Raw genomic sequence first — 12,467 nt, forward strand, 5'->3', positions numbered from 1 at the left:
TTACCTTCTGGGTGTTTGTAGAGGTGTGTGATGTCTTCACGGTCATCAGAGCCGACAGCTTTAGTGCTGATGCAGTGACCTACTGCCTGCTTCTTAACTTTGACCTGAGTAAAGGTCCCATCAGCTTTCCTCTGCCAGAAGACTTTATCGCTGTTCACCTAGAGTACACAGAGAACAAAACATTTCATACCAACAAGACACCATGTTTGTGAGAAGAAGATGATAAGAACATGAGAAGAAGAATTTTCAGTTTATTTGTGCTTAAATTCTCACAAATCTACCACAAAAAACTGCTAAATCAGTCTAGTGGACACATGAGGCAAATATAACAACACTGGCTGAAGCAATTTGACCAAGAAACCTTTTTAACTTGTTTTTGCTTTAATAAATCAAAACAGAAAGTCACCTCTGCAAACACAAACGGCGTGTCATGCTTGAGGTAAACCTGTCCATTCCGGACAGCTGTGATAGAGGCAGGGCCACAGCGAAAGACGCCCAGACTGGTCTCCTGAGGAGTGGCATCCACTGCTTGCCACCCCCCCATACCCGCAGGTAGATCAGGACGGGCCATCCAACAGTCATTCCACACATGGAAGTTCCTGCATTTATAGGGATGGGGGTAATTAACATTTGTAGATTTAACATCCTTTTTTGTCTAACACCCGCTGATGTCGTCTGTTTTAACAAGTGATAGTGGCTACATTTCAAAACACAATGTCACAAATACATTTTAAAAACATTTAACAAATGAGCTTACCAGACAGAATCTTGATTGAGCTCTTCAATAAGCTCATAGTTCTCATCTAAATAAACATCTGTGGTCAGGGAAACATCGGTGTCATGAGCCGAGTTGAAGTTTGTTACACAGCGGGTGGGAATTCCTATGCATCTGAGCACTGATGAAAAAAAGAAAGAGAAGTGATAGAGATGTTTACAATCATGTGAAATATGGACATATCTTTTACTGAAAAAATAAATAACCAATGCTGGGTTGTTTTAACCCATTGTTGGGTCGAATATAACCTTTTCTGGTTGTAGCTCAACGTTTGGATTTGCCCCTTTTTGACCCAATGCTTAAAACATTTGTACTGAATTATTAGTGAATGAGACCCGATGTTTCTCATGCATACTCTAACCTGTGGTGGTGACTCCAGAGAAGACCCAGCACTGTCCATATTTGACAGGTGTTCCTCCATTTTCATGATACTGTCTGAGGATATCACTGCTACCGGTCCAGACCGTAGGGGCCGTCCCATCCTCGTATTTACCTGACCAACTTCCTTCCAGCACTCCATTGTCATCGGGCGAGTTAATCTGATGTAAAACATAAAACAAAGTTGAACTGCATTCATCTCATCTATAAACAGCCTCATTTGCACCTTTAGATATGGTCTGCAAAACCTTGTTCTGTTGTGTGTATTAACTACCTGTGGCTCTGTATAACCATTCAATAGATCTCATCCCAGCATTAGGAAAGAGCAATTGGTAATTCTAGGGACCCAATCTTATGATATAAGAACACCACAATTGAGATACACTTTATTGGACTATTTTACTTGTTGCATTGACAGATGCAGGGTCCGAAAAAAGTAAAAGGTATATGAAATAATACGTCCTCTTGCCTTGATATATCATTATCAGAGGTGACCTTTCAATTATATTTTTGCATCACTTAAGTGTGTCAACAAGTTTGCAACAGACTATGTTTTAGATGTAGTCAATATTTGAATTAAAATATTGAAACATAAGAAACTTAAAACTAACAAAATAAGTGGATCCCACTGAACAAAGATACACAACGTTATTATATCACCCTTTGAAAAAGGAAACTTTAGACTTACCAGTGCAGACACGAGTCTGACCACACTGACAGGATCTCCCCATCCTGATGCTGGAGCACCACTTCTCTCCAACAAAAACAAACACGCCGACAGGATATCTTTATCAAACTAACAGATAAAGAGAAACCGTGTCCACATACACACAATGAATTAGTTGTGGTTACAGGAGCTCTATAAGTACTAAACATGTAATAAAATGTTAATACGTAGACTTAGAAGGATAAAAAGGTAGACATAGTAATATACAGAGGTGCAGTGGAAGTTATTACAGTTGCGCCTAAGTATGAATTTAAAAATAATCCATTACATTTCCTTCTGATTGTAACAACTCCATCGCTGGCAGCCACGCCCCCCGCATCTGTGCCTTCTCCCGACCATTCCCGTTCACATTCACCGGACATTTAACCCCAACATGCACTGCACCCCGTCAGCCACCATGATTACACCCGCACCTACCTTCATTCCCTGGACACTATTTAAACCAGGGGCGGGATGGGACTTAAAATCTGCCCTGGGATTCTTGACCAAGAGCGGCCCTCCATCCATTCCATTGACGGGGGGTGTGTGGGTGTCTTGGGGGGGCTGTCATTCCGAATCACGTTTCTAATCTTATCCGTCTGTCCGCATTTGCGTTTCGGCCCATGTGTTTGTGATTCGTCCCGGACCGCCCCTGCATTAGCATAACTACACCGGCCCTTACATGTGGATTGTTACCTAATGTTTGTTCATCTGTTTCACCGACATTAAATCACCAGTTCACTGTACCTGAGATCTGACCTCCAAATGCGATGACCACTCCATCACCATCTTCATCACCGAACCTCTTCACAACACTAGAGCCCTTCACAGACCCCTTTTTGGATCTGGACTTTGACATCACCTCTCCAAAGACCCAGCTGATGCAGCTCTGCCAGGACTGCATGTCTCTGGAGAGGTATGCATAGGATTTCTTCGAGGCGTGCAGACTGTTGAGTTGGAGCGACCCCAAATGTGACCATTCATTTAAACATGCAAGTAGAGTAGTCATCTGGTCCTGGCCATAAATGGCGGGGTTGTTTTGGCTCACCCGGGATGCGCGCCTAAATCCTCCGCAGTCCAGCTCTCCGAACCCCATGGATACTGCCCGAACCAGAGACCAGTCAGCCACCACCTCACAGCACGGAGCAATTACCGGATGTCACCGCAGACAGAGAGCCTGGGCCCACAGCGACACCGACTCTTGGACTGGACAAGTGACATTGACTTTTGAGTGCTCCCTTCCCCTTTCCATGCCCCCGCTGGTCCCGCTCAGCCTTTCCATACCCCCGCTGGTCCCGCCCAGCGCTTCCATGCCCCCGCTGGTCCCAACCAGCCTTCCCATGGTGGTCCCGCCCAGCGCTTGCACGTCCCCGCCCAGCCCTTCCTCAGCAGACAACTCTCCTTCGCCAGTCCCCAGGAAGCTCCAGCCCTCCTTCCCTCAGCTTCCTCAGCCTTCGTTAGCCAGTGTGTCAGCCCTCGGCTTGTTGGCACCCGGGAATCCCTCAGCACGCCAGTGCTGTTGGGTCGAATGAGCCTCAGGATCTCCAGCCGCCCACTACCCCTGAATTGGAGTATCCCAGGTCTCTACCATCAGCCTCTGAGACCCAGACTCCACCTCAGTCCTTCGACCCAGCTGTCAAGCTCCTTCTTCCCTTCGGCTCCATCCTCAGTCGCTCTGGCTCCGCCGCAGTCTGCCATGGCCATGCCTTCGCCTCAGTCGCCTGAGCCATCGGCTTCGCCTTGGACCTTCGGTGTCGCCTGGGCTCTCCGCCCGGCGTTGCTCCACCCTGAACTCCTCCCTCATTGTCTCCATCGCTCGTTCGCAGGGTTTCGTCTGTCTGCACTCCACCATGGCTCTTCCCTCCCTCGACTCCGCCCTGGGACCTCCTCCTGGCTGGTCTCTGGGTCCTCCTGCTCATCTTGCACTGGAGTCTTCCCTGCCTTCTCCCTCCATCGTCACCCCCCAGCCCTATGGATCACCCCCTGCCACCTTCCTTTTGTCCACCGCCTGAGACTGGACGCGCCTGCGGGAGGGGGGGTACTATAACAACTCCACCGCTGGCAGCCCTGCATCAGCACCTTCTTACGACCATTCCCGTTCACATTCACCGGACTTTTAACCCCATGGACTTCATTCCACAACATGCACTGCACCCCGTCAGCCACCATGATTACACCCTCACCTGATCTTCATTCCCTGGACACTGTTTAAACCATGTGTTTTGTCTTGTTATTTGTCAGGTCTAGTTGTAAGTTATCAGTTCTTCTTGATGTTTTGCTGGTTCCGACCCTCTGTTACCTTTTTCCTGTGGATGTTATCAGTGTTTACCTGTTGATGTTACCTATTGTTTATTGCTGATTTAGGCGTGGATGTTATTTGTGGATTGTTACCTGTGGTTTGTTCATCTGTTTCACCTACATTAAATCACCAGTTCACTTTACACTGTGTTTGACATCGTGACAAGTGTTACAGTGATATTCCATTACTTTTTTTGTTCCTTTGTGGTGAAAATTGAGAACGATTATATATATTCATAAAATTACTATAAATTGAACAGTTTGTCATTTTGTAAACAAACATTAAATATGTTCCTCATCTTTAAAATTGTGATTTGCCTTTACCTTCTTTGTGGTGATGCATACAACAATTAAAATCATATAACAATGCCTTTATTTTGTTTGAGACCCTGTTACTGCATTATTTTTCACCTGTTACAAAATACAATATATACCATTTATTAAATTGTAACCCCCAGAGGTAACCTCATATGGACAAATCATCTAAATCTATTATTTCACTACTATTTTAACTATTTCACTATCAATCCATTATTTAATGTTTATCAATAGAAAAACTGCAAACTTCATGTGAATGAAAAAAAATATATATATATAATAAATATAAAAATATATTTCAGTCAGAGGACAGAAATGAGTCTTAACAGATGGCAAAGCCCGATGATGTGATCCATTCATGTTTTGTATTAGCAAGAGCTGAGCAGGTGAGTTCAAGAATAAACAAAAACGTCATAAATTATCAAGATTATTTTAATAAGAAGCAAATCTAAGCAAATCCTTAGCAACAAAAAATATGATTTTCTTTATTGGTTTCATCAGTTTTGAGTACATATCAGCCTCCCTGAAAAACTCCCACACAGACCATCAGTGCTGTTTTGTAAATTATTTGTAGAATAAGGTTTACTCTCACCTGTCCAAAATTCCACGCTCTGTCTCCGATCTGGCTCTCTGTCCCATAATAGATTACACCCATGTCATTCAATACGTATTCTTTCTTCTGTTCAACATCATCCATGTACACAGAGTCATCTAGGAGAAAACAGCACATGTATGAACACAACTGATATATTTTCAGTGTGTCTTGACCCTTAAACCCTCGTACCTTCACACCAAGGGTTGAACAGCATGTAGATGTCATTCTCTGAACAGTACGTTGACATGGTCCCATCTGCCAGGGACTGTGTTATAACCGCAAGTTTGTATTTGCCAATAGCAGCGTATGGCAAAGAGTTGACAGACAGTTTGATTTTTCTGCCCGTCTGTTCAACGATCTTGGCCTCCCAGCAGTTATCACGCATGTCCTCAACCAAAGAAACAATCACAAGCGTGCCTTTCGATACATCTGGATGATTCCCTGATAGATACAAATGCAAAAACATTTAGAGCTGATATTCTTTTAAATATGCTCCTCCCATAAATTACAAATGCATATGCGCTCGCGCTGCGTATCTTTTGAAATCCTGAAGTCACTAAAAGAAACTGACCTAATCTGAGCTCTAAATGGAGTTTATCTGTCTTCGGGTTGAACGGTCGCGAGAGCTCGATCAGCATCTGAAAAGTCTGTCCCCTCCGGACGATGAGGTTTTCACTATGGTAGCGATCTGTGTGATGCTCCAACCGGTTCTGTTCAGTCTTAGATTTGAGAAGGTCTATGGAACGTGCCTCCAATAAAGCTGAAAGAAAGACAAAAGGTTATCGGATCTGTTCTTGATCGTAAGATTCAATGAAGTCTAAGTGTGTCCCATGCATTTGGGCTATACCTTTCATCTCATAGTTTTCTTTAGGTTCTTCAGCAGTGGGATTGGTGATAACAGTCTCTGTGACATCATCTGTTTTTTTGCTGCCGCAGCAGCGGAGGCAACACTGTTGGATCCAGCTGCTACATGTCCATTTCTTCTTCTCTGCCTCCACAATCTTTGGCTCGTCCAGAACAAGAGTGCTGGATGGAAAGCGGCCAATGGCAGAGCGGTTTCTGATTGATAATGTCTCTCCACGCATTCTGTGAAATGGAAATTTCATAACAGCTCACACAAACTGTACAAGATTACATTTAAAGTCAGAATAAAGTGACATTAAAATATGTGTTCTGAGTTTGTCACACAGCGCTGTTGGCGCTGAAGCCACGCCCACTCGCGTCGCTCAACCTGAATCCCCAGTAGGCTATATGTGAAGATTTTGTGGGAGGATTTGAATTCAAACTTTCATTGAATTGCCTTAAGACTGTAGAGAGAGGTAAGACAGCTTTGTCTATTTGTAGTGGTTCTCTCTTGAGCTGATAGGGTAGATGTTGAGATTGCTCATAGCGAACCAACTGGGTGGATTATCTGCTCGTACTCCTTCCTAACTTTGTTAATTAAACATCATTCACTGAAGAACGTCGCGAAAACGCGCAGTGATCCTCCTTCCGTTCGCGTTATTCCCATCCGTCCATTCGCGTCTGCGTTACCGTTTGTTTGTTATTTGTTGTGAGATTTGTTAAATTGGGCAGAGTGAGAGCGTGAGAGAGCCTGAAAGCCAGCGCTGCCAACTTTTGCAAGACAAATAAGCAACTGCAGCTCCAAAAACAAGCCCAAAACAACATTATTCATGATCATCAATGTAATTTATTATCAATTATTTATTATTAATGAACGAGCCTGGGTCATTTTAAACTGACACTACCCTGTTTGAAAAACACAAACATAAATTATTTTACAAAAATGAATTGCAAATCTCTGCTGTGAGCAGTATAGGCCTGGAGAGATGGAAAAGGAGAAGATATGATGACCACTTAACGTAGCTGTAACAGCCACACATTTATAATAAAGTAAAACTGAACTATATGCATTTGATGTATACTTTTTTAAATTATATTCTGCAATGATCAATACATTTATTTAATACAATAAAAATGTTTGATGTTTACCTTATAGCCTAATAAATAGGGTCATCCCTCCCTACCCCTTTGCTGCACCGTGATCAGATCTGAACGTTTCGTTCATTTTCACATTTCATTCTAATCGTGACAGATGTAATACATTTAGTTTAGTTGGTAGGGGAAAGGAGGCGGTGTGTTTGAGGACAAATGACGCTATTCACACGTGCTTAGGCTTGAATAACGCTGTGTAGCCAAACGCGCAGATCTACACTTTTAACATGTTTAATGATGTAGCCCGGTTATAAAATGTTTTTTATCTTTAAGTTAATATTTCATCTGTTTAGTATATTTACCTCCGATTATCCAAATAGCGCCGATGATTACGTGAAGAGACCACTGTAACATTCTTGGCTTCTCTATGTTGTTTTACGTGCTTAGATATGTTGTGTGACCTGCAGCGCCGCGCAGACCAATCGGCGCGTGACATCATAGTACCGCGAGAGTGATTTGACAGTATACGTCTCTGTATGCTTTCAAACAGCTCTCGCAGTGCTGTGATGTTATGCTTTGCCGCATGTAGTACAAAAAGCCTACCTTCGAGCAGACAGTGTTAATGGATTGAACAAAACAGCGACCATAGATGTAAAGAAACAAAGTTGCTTGTCAGGTTCAGAGCAAGCAACCATATTTTTTAAAATAAGCCCCAAAACCCGCAACAAGTGATTTTTTAACGCGACTTGACAGAAAAAGAAGCCCAAGGTCGCGTATTATAAGCGGACTTGGCAACTATGCTGAAAGCGTGTGCGTGAAACTTGCTTGTGATTGAACAGACGCCTGATGCTAGGCGCTCTAGTGATTGGTGAGGGGCCATGTATGCTCGGACGTTCCATTGAGTCATCGATCCACGTTTTAGCCCCGCCCAAAAAATTCCTGAACAGAGAATTTGTGAAAAATGTACTCGGTTACTAACGTAACCTCGGTTCCCTGAGATACGGGAACGAGTACTGCGTAGCAGGACGCTATGGGGAAAACTCATTTTTCTCCGATGACTGAAGCTTTACAATAACGCAGTGAATACTGCACGGCCATTGGTGCTTGCAAAGTAAAACTTTGAGCCAATGGCAGCGAAGCTGCACGGACCTATGGCGATGATGGCTATATAAGCAGACACATCACCGTAGGGTCCTCAGGTTACTTCGACTGAAGCGACGACCATATGCAGCTTGTAAGCACGGCCAGGAACGCAGTACTCGTTCCCGTATCTCAGGGAACCGAGGTTACGTTAGTAACCGAGTACGTTCCCTATCGATACTTCACTCGTACTGCGTAGCAGGACGCTATGGGGAACCAGTATAATCCCGCTGTGCTACAAGTGGAACGAAAACATCATATAATCCCGAAGCCGTGGCTCGAGGATAGGTATGATGCAGGGAATCCTGTGGAAGGCGGAAAAGCCAAGCTAATAGGTGGCCTAATCCGGTTAATCGTCCCAGTAGTGTGCTAGGTGCTGGTGTGGTTGAGGGCAACCCCAGCCCAGCAGTAGTCTTAAGCAGAAAGGACCTGGGCCTGTAAGGCCGGAACGTCCAGACTGTAGAATCTGGTAAATGTGGAAGGCGAAGCCCAGCAGGCCGCCGCACAAATATCCGCTATGGAGACTCCGCTAGACCATGCCCAGGAAGAGGCGACACCTCTAGTAGAATGGGCTCTAACTCCCGTGGGGCATAGAAGGCCCAAGGAAGAGTATGCCAGCGCGATAGCCTCAATTATCCATTTAGATAGTCTATGCTTCGTGACCGGAGACCCTCTGGTGCGGTTGCCAAAGCAGACAAAAAGCTGTTCCGACTGCCTGAATGGGGCGGAACGCTCAATGTAGATCTTAAGCGCTCTGACTGGACAGAGCAGATTCAGCTCCGGGTCCTGCTCGGAGGAGGGGAGCGCGGAAAGTGTCACTACCTGTGCTCTAAATGGAGTAGAGAGCACCTTAGGTACGTAACCATGTCTAGGTTTGAGGACTACCTTAGAGTTGTCAGGCCCAAACTCAAGACAGGAGGGGCTCACAGAGAGCGCCTGTAGATCGCCCACACGTTTTACCGATGCTAATGCTAGCAGCAGAGCGGTTTTAAGTGTTAAGGGACGGAGGTCCGCAGACTGTAGAGGCTCGAAGGAAGGGCCCTTCAGAGCTCTCAACACCGTGGGCAGATCCCATATGGGAACGGTGAGGGGGCGAGGGGGGCGTAGCCGCCTGGAACCCTTCAAGAAACGAATGACCAAGTCATTCTTTCCCACTCCTTGGCCCGCTATGGGGGCATGAGAGGCTGCAATTGCTGCCACATAGACCTTGAGCGTGGAAGGGGAGCGGCCCTTATCCAACAGCTCTTGTAGGAAGGACAGAATTAGTGATATGTCACAGGATTCTGGGTCTGCGCCGCGGGTTGTACACCAGGTGGAGAAGACAGACCACTTGAGGTTATAGAGTCGTCTAGTAGACGGAGCTCTAGCCTGTGATATTGTGTTCATGACACTCTCGGGGAGGACCGTAGGCTCCCGTCGAGAGGCCAAAGGTGCAGAGCCCACAGCTCTGGCTGGGGGTGCCAAATCGTGTTGCCTGCCTGAGAGAGGAGGTCCCGTCTCAGGGGAATAGGCCACGGTGCTGCTACGAGCAGCTTAGACAGTTGCGCAACCCAGGGCTGGTTCTTCCAAAGTGGGGCTATGAACAGCACCTTGTGCGCCTGTTCTCTGATCCTCCTGATCGTCTGTGGTATGAGAGCGATCGGGGGGAAGGCATAGAGGAGCCGGTTGGGCCAGTTGTGGGCCAAGGCATCCCTGTCCTTCGAAAAATAGGTTATCAATGAGTGTTGTCTTTTGAGGCAAAAAGTTCGATTTCTGCCTTGCCGAAGACTTCCCAAATTTTCTGAACCGACTTGGGGTGGAGCGTCCATTACTCTGAAGGGACGTTGTTCCGAGATAGCATATCTGCTTCCTGGTTCAGTCTGCCTGGCACATGAGTTGCCCTTAGTGAGCGCAGATTGCACTGAGCCCATTCCAAGAGGCAAAGTACTAGGGAGAAAAGGCGTCTTGAGGAGAGGCCTCCCTGGTGATTTATGTAGGACACCACTGTCATGCTGTCTGATCGGACTAAGACGTGGCGGTCCCGTAAGACCGGCAGGAAGTGGCGAAGAGCCAGCCATACTGCCTGCATTTCTAGGCAGTTGATGTGCAGGCCCTTTTCCTGAATCGACCAGTGGCCAAAGGCCGGTGTGCCATCGCACAGAGCCCCCCAACCCATTTTGGAGGTGTCTGTTGTGACCACCTTTCGTCTGCATGTGGTGCCCAGGGGCACACCCTGCTCCAACCAAAGAGGATCCCTCCATGGGGCTAGAGCTGTTACACAGACCTGATCCACCCAGATGCGTAGGCGTCCGAGACGCCAAGCGTGAGGCGGAACTCTCGGTTTCAGCCAGTACTGCAGAGGACGCATCCGAAGAACGCCCAACTGCAGTACTTGAGATGCGGAGGCCATGAGACCCAGCATCTTCTGAAACGCCTTGAAGGGGCGTGACGCTCCGGGCGTAAAAGAGGCCGCGAGCTGCTGAATGGCTAGGGCACGGTCTGGTGTGATTCTGGCCGTCAGACGGTTCGAATCGAAAACCGCCCCCAGGAACGAAATCCGTTGGCTGGGGGACAGAGCACTTTTGGCGAGGTTGATTCTGAGTCCCAGGCATTCCAGGTGACTGAGGAGGAGGGACCTGTGGGACCTTAGCTCTTCCTCTGACTGTGCTAGAACAAGCCAGTCGTCGAGGTAGTTCAGAATGCGGATTCCCGTCTGCCTGAGAGGGGATAGAGCCGCGTCCATGCACTTCGTGAAAGTGCGGGGAGCTAGAGACAGTCCAAATGGAAGGACCATGTATTGATATGCAACCCCTTCGTAGGCGAATCTCAAGAATCGTCTGTGTTGGGGGGCTATCTGGATGTGGAAGTATGCGTCTTTCAGATCCAGGGAGAAGAACCAGTCCCCTGGGTATATCTGCGAGAGGATCTGTTTCAGTGTAATCATTCTGAAACGCCGTTTCATAAGGGCACGGTTCAGATGTCTGAGATCGAGGATGGGGCGGAGACCGCCATCCTTTTTGGGTACGAGGAAGTAGCGGCTGTAAAAGCCCGACTCGGTTTGGTCTGGAGGAACCGGTTCTATGGCTCCTTTGTCCAGTAAGTTCACCAACTCCGTGCGCAGAACGTGTGAACTCGCGCTCTGGACTCGGGTGGTGATCATCCCGCGGAAACGCGGGGGTCTGCGAGCGAACTGGAGTGAATATCCTTGAGATATTATTCCCATTACCCAATCCGATATCCCGGGGATGGCCCGCCAGGCCTCGGCCCGTATGGCAAGGGGTTGAATGCATTGGGGAGGTATGCCGCCTTTCGGGGGCTTGACTCCTGTGGAGAGTGGAAGAGGAAGGTTGCTCTTTTTCTGACAATGTTTGTGTTTTATATAAGTGCCCGCTATAACAGCGGTGGGTTGTGCGGGCGTTAGAACAGACCCGGCATTCACATTTTGAAACAAAAACACATTTTCGCCGGCACCTGGAACAGAACGGGGTGTTTGGGCGAACAAAAGAGCCTTCTTTGAAGGAGGTCCAGCCGCAGCGAGACACGGTCCCTTCCTCTTCCTTTCCTCGGTCTCAGGATGGTGCCTGAGGCGCAGGGTCCAGCGTGATTTTTGGCCGGGGTCCCTGACGCTGAGGGTGGGGGAAACGTCTCCCGGAGCGAGATCGTTGACGCGTCTCAGCTCCTGTTACCTTCTGGGCAGCGGGGGGCGTGGCCTTCACCGGCTGCTGAGTTGGTGTTGGCTTGGGGCGAGCCGACGCAGGTCTGGACCCGGGTCTCTTGGGCAGGAAGTGCTTCATGGCCTGCGAAGATTTCTGCGCTGCGGTGAAGCGTTCCGCAAAACCCTCCACTGCTGGTCCGAAGAGGCCGGTAGCGGATATTGGAGCATCGAGGAAGGGGACCTTGTCTGCTTCCTTGATCTCTGTAAGCGTCAGCCACAGATGGCGCTCGAGCACCACGAGACTGGCCATCGATCTGCCTATCGCCTGGGCCGTGGCCTTGGTGGCGCGTAGGGCGAGATCCGTCGCGCTCCGCAGCTCTTTGAAGGGCGCGATATCTGTACCGGACCCGTCCATGCCCTGGAGGAGTTTGGCCTGGTACACTTGAAGCACTGCCATGGAATGTAGTGCTGAAGCCGCCTGGCCGGCGGACGAGAATGCGCGTCCAGCGAGGGCCGAGGTGGTTTTGCATGGCTTGGAGGGATGGGTCGCTTTTGCCGTCCAACCGATGGCCGAGGGCGGACACAGATGTGCGGCCACCGACTCATCCAGGGGAGGTAGCTTCTCATATCCTTTTTCTTCCGCGCCGTCGACCGAGGTGAGAGCGGAGGAAGAAGAGGGTCGTAGACG

At 47.9% G+C, this 12,467-nt stretch overlaps 1 protein-coding gene across 2 annotated transcripts in view; it reads right to left on the minus strand.

Annotated features, from left to right (window-relative positions):
* The window catches only part of tgm1 (transglutaminase 1, K polypeptide), a 31,954-nt gene that overhangs the window by 17,423 nt on the left and 2,064 nt on the right, over positions 1-12,467 (minus strand). For both annotated transcript variants that reach the window (XM_057363352.1, XM_057363351.1), the window contains 9 exons: positions 5,918-6,156; positions 5,642-5,830; positions 5,260-5,511; positions 5,068-5,186; positions 1,842-1,949; positions 1,137-1,314; positions 758-896; positions 407-599; positions 5-158 (listed from right to left, as the gene is read on the minus strand). In XM_057363352.1, the coding sequence (XP_057219335.1) occupies positions 5-158; positions 407-599; positions 758-896; positions 1,137-1,314; positions 1,842-1,949; positions 5,068-5,186; positions 5,260-5,511; positions 5,642-5,830; positions 5,918-6,155 (1,570 nt within the window). In that variant the 5' untranslated portion in view covers position 6,156. The remainder of the gene's footprint in view (positions 1-4; positions 159-406; positions 600-757; positions 897-1,136; positions 1,315-1,841; positions 1,950-5,067; positions 5,187-5,259; positions 5,512-5,641; positions 5,831-5,917; positions 6,157-12,467) is intronic.

Source organism: Triplophysa rosa, linkage group LG21 (genome assembly GCF_024868665.1).
Source record: "Triplophysa rosa linkage group LG21, Trosa_1v2, whole genome shotgun sequence".
NCBI lineage: Eukaryota > Metazoa > Chordata > Actinopteri > Cypriniformes > Nemacheilidae > Triplophysa > Triplophysa rosa.